General features: G+C 42.6%; 1 protein-coding gene across 1 annotated transcript in view; it reads left to right on the plus strand.

Annotated features, from left to right (window-relative positions):
- The window catches only part of LOC106808108 (dual 3',5'-cyclic-AMP and -GMP phosphodiesterase 11A-like), a 20867-nt gene that overhangs the window by 9610 nt on the left and 1257 nt on the right, over window positions 1–10000 (plus strand). Inside the window, exons 5-9 of the mRNA XM_014810683.1 lie at window positions 1429–1538; window positions 1900–1990; window positions 2332–2432; window positions 2905–3046; window positions 4842–4916. Coding sequence (XP_014666169.1) covers window positions 1429–1538; window positions 1900–1990; window positions 2332–2432; window positions 2905–3046; window positions 4842–4916 — 519 coding nt within the window. The remainder of the gene's footprint in view (window positions 1–1428; window positions 1539–1899; window positions 1991–2331; window positions 2433–2904; window positions 3047–4841; window positions 4917–10000) is intronic.

Below are 10000 nucleotides of genomic sequence, written 5' to 3' on the forward strand. Positions count from 1 at the left end.
CGCGCGCGCACACACACACACACACACACACACAACACACACACACAACACACACACACACACACACACACACACACACACACACATATATATATATATATTTATTTATTTATTTATATATATATAACATTTTATTCATACATAATTGGTACATTCTTAAGTATTTGCCGGATGCTGCATCTTCCCACGCTAAACGTGCCGCTAATGAATCATGTAATTTAATGATTGCGCATGACTAGCGAAAGTGTGAAATATTCAGCGCTAACGTTTAACTTGCTAGAATTGTGATTAAAGTGATTACGTCACCGTAAATAGTAAAAATGGAAAAAATATTTCCACTTTTTCACAAAATATAAGTAATTCTGTTCACTTTTTATGGTTAAATTGCTGCATTGCACTTTCTGTTTTACTATATTGTTCGATGGGAACATACACTCGTGACTCATACATAGCCCATAGCAAGCAATTAATGTCAGGAACATAATATCAAATCGTCCAGGTTTTTTGGATTTTTAACTAGTTGAGAAACAATCTTATCAGGTAAGAATTTGACGATACGTTAGTTCTTACTTTTAATGTAAAAAAATGGCAACACAAATTTTACAAATTTTACCATAGAAAATTCGTGACGTAGTTAGTTTAACTATTAAATAAATTAGAGTACTTCTCCCTTCTCCCTCCCACCTTCTCTTTCTCCCCACCCTTCACTGTCGTCCTGTGCCGCGCGCTCTCGCGCACCCTCACCCGTACGCACGAAACATACCACTCAATCTGCTTCTCACAGTATCATTTCATCCTCTCTGGATTTCAGCGTTAATTATGTTATGGAGTTTGGTGAGCGCACTTGTAATCACTCTGCCATCATTGTTGCCTGCGCAATATGTGTCAGAGTGAAGTATCATGCCTTCACAACTGGCAATGTTTCTGGATGTCCGGCTCGTTAATTATCTAGTAAACCTGGCTGCTGTACAGTCCACAATACGCTGTCCCTTCTACAGGAATGTCTCTATGTACGTTTGTTAGTCGTAAGCAAACTCCTACGGGAAATAGATAGTATAACTCGCTACATACTATGACTCGCCCCTCGGTGCCGTGTTAAACGCCAAACGTACATTATTAGTTCATTAATTCGTTAGATTGCTGAATATCAGTTGCGATCGAGGTATAATTCGTTCCGTGGAAATTTCCGAATGCGCAAGAATGGGCATAAACGCGGCGACGTGTGGGGCAATTAAGCTGAATAGTTACTGCATGTTGAATAAATTTCGTGTCGAAACCGCCATTATAAAATCGCTCTTAAGTTCGACTCTGCGGAATACGATTCTGGTATGTAATATTACGGTCCATGTTAGATCTACTGTTATTAATGCGTCGCTGGAAGTGTGTTCATCGTGATGATTTGCGTTTCTTCACATGCCGCTGGTATAGACTACGGACGTTGGAAATAAAATCTCAGACTTGGAGAAACTAGCTTTGCTGGTCGGTTGTTTCTGTCATGACCTGGACCACAGAGGAACAAATAATGCATTCCACGTAAAGTAAGTGCTTCCATGTGTCGTAAATTCGCGGGCACTCTCGATAAATTGTGTTGAAAAACATTTTTAAAACACGAGTAGCGTGCATAAAATGTTTTAATGTAGTAAAACATCCATTAACGTCACACATTGCAGTAGCCTGAATTTATAGATTTTGTTTTGAAGCTTTAGTTCGTGCGCATGCTTCCGCTTTTTAGTAATTATATGTAATAATTCAAAAATTGATTGTCAGATTTCCTAACAATTTTCACTCGTTGACGACAAAGAGCGATATATGCCGCCATTAATATCCTCACGATGCCACGTAACCTGGCGTGATAAACATGAAATTCTATAGCATTTTCAATGCGAGTGAATTTTCCAGGACGCAGTCTCCGCTGGCGCTTTTGTATGGCACCAGCGCTACGATGGAACAGCACCACTTCAACCACGCCGTCATGATACTGAACAGCGAGGTACGTCGAACTCTAGATCAGTCTCTATACCATGTTAGAAGTAGTCTACGCGTTGAAAATTCAGTCCGTACGCACAGTGTCCGTACGCACAGTGTTCGCTTTTTCGCTATGCATTATCACACAGTGATTCCTCTTGCTAACACTTGATGTTAAATGGAAATGATTACGGCTGCAAGAGCGCTTACGTGCAATATTCGCCGGGGGTGGCGAGAATATTCCTTAGTACTAATACAAGGTACGGCATTAAAATTCTGATAGGGGCGTATTAAACGAATAGCTGTAGTTTGACTGGCATAGCATGTGGATTCTGTTGTTATTATTGAGATCGTTTTCTTTAAAAGGGACACAATATCTTCAGCAGCATGAGTGCGGCGGATTATAGTGCAGTAATGAACCTGCTGAAAGAAGCCATACTCGCCACGGACTTATTGCTCCACTTCAAGTAAGAACAAGTCTTTCTGAAGTTTTAACTCTCGCTGGCATTCCTAACTAGCGCAACACGGAGATACTCATCAACGACCTCGCGCATGTTTCTGTCCTATTACCATATTCATGAACTCTTCTATTTCCTACACCATTATTTGATCAGTTTTAGTTCGTTCTTCTATTTCTTTCCGTTTCATCATCGTTCGACGCCCGATAATCCTGTTTCCCGGAACCCTTGTATTCCACAAAACCTATGGATATTCATTTATACTAGCTGATATTATTTATTTTGTTATTTTCCTTGTTTGGTTAGTGTTGGTCTGTTTCGTGCAAATATTAAAGCGTTTGGCGTGGTAGCTTGGTAATAGCGATGTCTTGTATCAGGACACAAATCGAGACATCACGAAACAAATTATGACGTGCAGAAAGAAAACACTCACGCCCCATATGCCTGCTAAAATGTTAACATGCTGATATCAACGTCACAGGGCGTACAAGAATTTCGGCCCCCTGGTTGCCGAAAAGAAACTCGACGAGACGCAGCCGAACCACATGCACATGTTGCGCAGTTGTCTGATGACGGCATGTGACATCTCTGCCTGTACAAAGGCATGGGAGATCCAATGCAAGGTAGAGACACCCATCATATTAGCTCGCGCTACAAACTGAATGAGATAAATGAGTGATGACGACTAGGTGGTTCTGGGGGCGTTTAAAAGAGACGATTAGTTCCAAAACAATTCCGATTCGTGATTACGCGCCAGAAAGCACGATGTCAAACCAAATCTCGCGTGCGAGCGTGCGTACGTAGTTACGTGCGTGCATGCATCCACACGTGCATTGACATGCGTGCATGCGCCCACATGTGCATTTACATGCGTGCATGCGCCCACACGTGCATTGGCGTGCGTGCATGCGCACGCGTGTGCATTGGCGTGCGTGCATGCATATTTTCGAGCGTGAGTACGCGCATGCATTCGCGTCCGCCTGTGCGTGCGTGCACGTGTGCGAATGCACGCGCGTTCGTACGTGCGTACGTATATGTGTGTGTGAATGCGCGCGTGTGCGTGTGCGTGTGTGCAGCGTTTGCGTGTGTGTAATTTATGAAAGTAACGGTTGCAGCTGAATGGAGGCAAATCGATGCTAGGTGACCACTCCTATATATCAACAATTAGCGCGACTCGGCCTATTCATATTACCGTGGGTGGCAGTGTAACTCATGTATCTCTCTTCATCTCATATGTGCATGTGTTTCTTGTGCTTATCTATATACGCGTTAATGTCGGACATTAACTGGTAAGAGTATAGAACGCACAAAATAAAAATGTTAGTGAGTCACTATCGATTAGAAGCAGTTTATATGGTGGGAAATCAATAAAATACATATTATGGAATGTTGCCAAAGTAGAACCTACAGTCATATATATATATATATATATATATATATATATATATATATATATATATATATATATATATATATATATATATATATATATATATATATATATAGGGGCCTATATTATAAAGATTTGACGAACTACCTCACCAATGCTGAAACATGGTGCGGTAAAAAGAATGACCATAACAATAGTGTTTAAATTTGTAATGTTGGAATGTAAAAGGAATCATTCCATGAATTTGATGTTCACTTCTAGTCTGTGGGTTTTGTCATTAATTTTGCGTGCAAGTCCTCACGCACGTATTTATGATTCGCATTCCCGCATTCCTCTGTGGATATATATTGCAATCAACCTAGCTGTAGTGACGAGCAATAAGCATGCGGCCTAAATATGTCAAATCTCTTATTGCTTTGCAGTCAAATGATTAATAACTTGCCGCCATTCTCTCTCACACCAGTGCAGCAGCAATAGATCCATTAGTACTTAAATCCACTATATATGCGTTTACACGCTGTTAGTTTCTATATGTCCACAACCTTTGTGGGCAGAAGTTATTCGTAAATATGTTGTCCAACATATTAAGTTGTATAGTTTAAGCATTTTTTAAAGTAATTTCGTAGATACGTACAAGAAGAATTCAACTAATGCACATGGAAATTATATTAACTTTTGTACAACTACAAGACGTAACTGGACCCTGCGGTCAACGCACAATGCACTAAGTTACATTGTATTGTTGACAATGCAGGGATAAGTAATTTGGCATACGTAAGAAAGTTATTTTTAATAATGGAGTTATCTCGACATAATCAAAACTACGGGTGCCGACATGCGTCTACTGTTTATCTTACATGATTTCCATAATTCAACTTTTTGAAAAAACCCAAACCCTAACTCTTTTGTTGTTAATTAAGAAATTATAACCTTACCAGAAAATGATCGATGTTTTTTACGTGCATATATTTCTCGCGTGTTTATGTATCTCACGCATGTACAAAAATGTATGTACTTGCGTGGTATAGGTAGCTGAGCAGATTGCCAGTGAGTTCTGGGCGCAGGGTGACAAAGAGAAGCAGGAACTGAAAGTACAACCAGCGGTAAGTATGGACAAATTACATTACTTACGTTTGGATTTTATAATTAATAGCTGCATACGATTAAGCTTCTGATGTCCCTATTTTACTACATCACCCTGCTGCAAAAGAGTATACGTACGTATGGCATATTAAACAATGGCCACGGGATAGCACAAAAGTAAAATAAAACAATAAAATATGATGTGAATACGAACAAAAAGTGAAATAAACAACGGTTCACCGTTTTAGAATTTCGTTCTAGTTTTCGTCATTGCTAACAGTTAAATCGATTGATATTTGTGCCACGCGATATCGTTAAATGATTAAAATGACATTACACAAATTTCCGGTCTGCTTAATCGTTAACACACTTGCTCGTACGATGGAAGACAATATCGAATAGCAGGACAACATTGCATAGCCTATCGAAAGTATCGATTATTCTGACTCTATCGTCTAGCTATTCAAACCTCGCGCCGTCGGCCCACTGTCATTTACATCACATCCCATCACGCAGCGTGTGTTTCCATCGTCACTCACTCTATGCGACGTAACGCTTTTCGTTTCGGCAAATATCCGACAAGTATATCGTCCTTTTATATGCCGCACGCGTAATTTCGGTCTCCTCACTTATACTACCGTCAGATTAATGAACGAACGGAAATGATACTGCGCACGGTCCCTATAGATGGGATAGTTGCATATATGAAGCCACAACGTGACACTGCTCCTTGGGCGCGACCAACTTCACCTCACATTCATACCATTAACCGGCGAAAGATTGCCGATCAAGGGAACACAGCCTGATTAGTTTGCGGTTGAAATTACAGATTAAGTTCTGCATCTAGCTACCTCGCGCGCATGGGTTTGAGGGTGTTAGTTAGGGGTAGCCGATTGACGCCTAGCTGTATAGATTCTACACGGCGGATTACTGTAGATAGGTGAGAAGAATTGAACAGAATACCTTAGAGTATTTATAATTACGCGCTAATATAGATTAGAATCCACACAAGGGATCCAATTCCAAGGAGGTAAGCACGCAGGCACCACACAGCGGGAGGTAAGCACGCAGGCACCACACAGCGCACACAGCGGGAGGTAAGCACGCAGACACCACACAGCGGGAGGTAAGCACGCAGACACCACACAGCGCACACAGCGGGAGGTAAGCACGCAGGCACCACACAGCGCACACAGCGGGAGGTAAGCACGCAGACACCACACAGCGCACACAGCGGGAGGTAAGCACGCAGGCACCACACAGCGCACACAGCTGGGGGTAAGGACCTCCTTGAACACCGCGTGATCGTGACATGCATTAGTCGGCATCATGCCGTGACCACGTTATAGCAACTGTTCGGCGCGCGAATTATGGGCTGTTGAGCACGTGCTAGATTGATCTCTTGGATATAAACATGTGCGGTCTCCTACTTTGCCCGCATTTGATTGCAAGCAATTCAAATTGACTGCCACGAACACGCGCAAATCAGGCGTGTGTTAATCCCCATACAAGAGTGGAGTGTCCTAATGACCTCGCATCTTCGTTATAACTAGCCGACATATACCTACTCATTAGCGGCACCGTCTTCCTCCTTATTAGCTACGTCTCGTCGCTAGACCAACTCGCCGCGTATTTTCTACCTTCTCGTACCACCGGTCGCCAACCAGCGTGACTTAATTACCTTGCATAACGTGGAAATTATAGTGACCAGCATAATCTCCCTAATGAGTAAATCTAGACAGATATTAAGGTTGCACCGCGTTTCTGTCGTGCCGTAAATTACAATAACATAGCAAGGTAGATAGATATCAACATTCTCCGTAGCTCCATAGATATGGGTTTTATGTCCATGGCATCAGTATATACATAGCTATAGCATACATACATATAGCATAATTATATCATAATATTACAATAAGCTAGGATATGCAGTACAACAGTCTGCCCTATGCATCCATCTTCAAGGTGACCTTGTACATCGATATTTGAATTCGGCTTAAAGAATCCAAGTATATACAAGCTTTAGTTAAAAGAGTTTTGTGCAGTCATGAGAAATCGGGTTAGTATCTCATTCTTCGGTAGCGTATTTTTCGACGTTAACCCGGCTGTTTCGCTTGTACATGTTAGGAGGATTTGTGCTACGAGTAATATAGATTGCATTCATAATATCGGTGCAGTTCCTTTGGATTTGTCACTCAACTATCTGATGACACTTAAAACGTTCTTTTGGATGTTTTCGGCTGATATTTGGGCTGCATATGCTGCCTTGCTATTTATCCGCATTCTGCAAGGTATTGCATAACAAGCAACCCTCAAGCAGACTATTTACATAAATAATTAAAAAAATCAATAGGGAATTAAAAAAAACAGAGCCGTAGTGGGACGCCAGTGGTATATATCGTAGTAGCATCAAAATTCAATTTCGTCCCTTGAAAAGCACAGCTGATCCACCCGATAGTGGTATTTGAATCTAGCCACTTAGAAATTATACTGATGAATGCTCACACACCTACACAGAACACGCGCGCGCACACAAACCCACACACGCGCGCGCACACAAACCCACACACGCGCGCGCACACAAACCCACACACGCGCGCGCACACAAACCCAATCCACCCACACACGCGCGCGCACGTACGCACGCATGCACGCACACATGCACACACGCGCGCGGGCACGTACGCACACATGCACACACGCGCGTGCCTGTTTTATGGTTGAGAGTTTAGTATGATAAGCCCCTACAAGAACGCCGTACCTTAATGACGTCGCATTTCCGCTCTGTCTCGTTAAGGGATATTTATTTATTAATTAGCGGCAGCGTCTTCCTCCTTATTAGTTACCATGTCTCGTCACCATGTGACCACCATGCTGCGACATTCAAGCGTGGAAAGAAGATGGCAAATCCCCATGCGACAGTTAATCACGTAGCGCGTGTCAAGCGGAGACTTTGTGCTCGTACCCATGCACGTCCCCCGTGAATAACTCACACCAGGCTACGCGCAGCTAATTATTACAGACTCGATCAGGATATATGTGGAAGGAAAAGCCCCGCGAGCGATAGAGAGGGGACGCGCGCGAGAGAGGGGATGGCGAGAGAGAAAGAGAGAAATGGAGAGATAAATGGAGAGAGAGAGAGGAGGGAGATGGAGAGAGAGAGAGATAGATGGAGATGGAGAGAGAAATATGAAGAGAGAGAGAGAAGCACGGGGAGAGGTGGAGGGAGATGGAGAAGACAGAGAAAAGAGAGAGAGAGAGCGAGAGAGAAAGAGAGAGAAAGATGAAAGGGAGAGGAGAGATGACGATAAAGAAGAAGCGCGGGAGACAGTGAGATAGAGAGACTGAAACAGAGATTGAGAGAGATAAGGACGATATAGCGGTTGTGGTGAGGACGCTGACGATGGCGGTTGTGGTGGGGACGCTGATGATGGCGGTTATGATAGAGACGCTGACAATGGCGGTTGTGGTGGGGACGCTGACGATGGCGGTTGTGGTGGGGACGCTGACGATGGCGGTTGTGATGGGGACGCTGACGATGGCGGTTATGATGGAGACGCTGATGATGGCGGTTGTAGTGAGGACGCGACAAATTTATTCAGTTTTTCTCGGTTGCCAGATAATTAAAATGGTCCAACCTCGCGCCCTGGAAATACCCACCCACCTTCCTTAATGCGTGCTTGAATCGGTCACTGAAAAACTGTGGTGGTGTTGCAAATGGGTTACGTGCAATGTTACGGTATAGTATCGTCACAACTCTGCAGCAGTCCTGTCATAGCACCGTGCAAGTGCATTCTTGACTCTTCACTGTCTTCTTCAACCGTTCCCTGAACTCACGGCTTCCGAGTTTTCTACATATACTACATATATATTAAGTGACGTATCCTGTACAACACGCATCGCGTAGTTTTCACGGTAATTTTAACGCATGCGTTTAAAACTCTACATCCTTGCGTGTGTAATTAGGCAGGTATATAACCGCATTACCTGACTGGCTATATTTGGAAAGCAACGAGAAGATTTGTGCGGCTGGAATTACGAGCAAGTACGAGTTCTCGCTTTTCCAATCCTGATTGAATTTCGATGATAATTACGGCCCGTAATTAATGGAACTCTTTCATGTAAAGAAAGGCACACGGGATTGAGGTAGCCACTAACAGTATATATCTTTAAAACATGGGTAAGCACCGGTACCGGATGGAATGAGTAAAGTTGGCGATGATACAATGACGGTATGAATAGTTAATGTAGTAAGCGCGGGGCTGGCGCTGCCGAATTCTTCTTGCAGACTGGCACAATTTTGCAGCAGTTTTACGAGATTTGAATTTCGCACGCTAAATATTATTACTGTGACTCAGACTAGGTTTAACTGTGACGCAATGTGCAAGTATCACCTCACACGGGAGGCGTTGATTTAATTCCATCGCGGCATATGCTGCGATGCCTAATGGTGTCGATGAGCTTGATTATAACGGAGAGTAGACTAGCTCTCCGTTGACACGTGTAATTCTGCGCAGATCCTACAGTAGGTGTACGTCACCGTGCATTTATTGAGACGCTGTGCACGACAAGCATAATTCATAGATAACAATTCACGTAGAAGACAAATAACCATCTCTAAACGTCAAATAATTCATATTACTTACAGGAAATAGGTTTGCGCATCACATTTAACTGTACATAATCATGTAGGCTTGCACTACTGGAGTGAATCTTTCTTTTTGATTTGATGTGGATAGCAAGAGCTAGCCTGCATTTAATGGATCAATACGTATACCGACCGCATTGCGGCTAAACGAGAGGATTCAAACAAGCGAGAAATCAACCTCGTTATTCAGAAATCAGAAGCACAAAAATACATACGAAGAAATTATTTTAATGTTTAATCAGGCTTGGTGCATCAAGAGCACAGTTAACAATAATAAAAATGCATCATGCTTTTGAAAATGATTATTCACCGTGTAAACAAACAAAAACGATCGTATCGTTTTGTTAGACTAATTATGTATACGTTTCGGATATTACCATGTCACGTAATTGTCTCAATAGAATGCGAGGTGGGCGACATCTGTTTTGCTTATGATGTAAACGGTGTCTCTGTTTG

This window comes from Priapulus caudatus, unplaced genomic scaffold (assembly GCF_000485595.1).
Source record: "Priapulus caudatus unplaced genomic scaffold, Priapulus_caudatus-5.0.1 Scaffold254, whole genome shotgun sequence".
Lineage (NCBI taxonomy): Eukaryota > Metazoa > Priapulida > Priapulimorpha > Priapulimorphida > Priapulidae > Priapulus > Priapulus caudatus.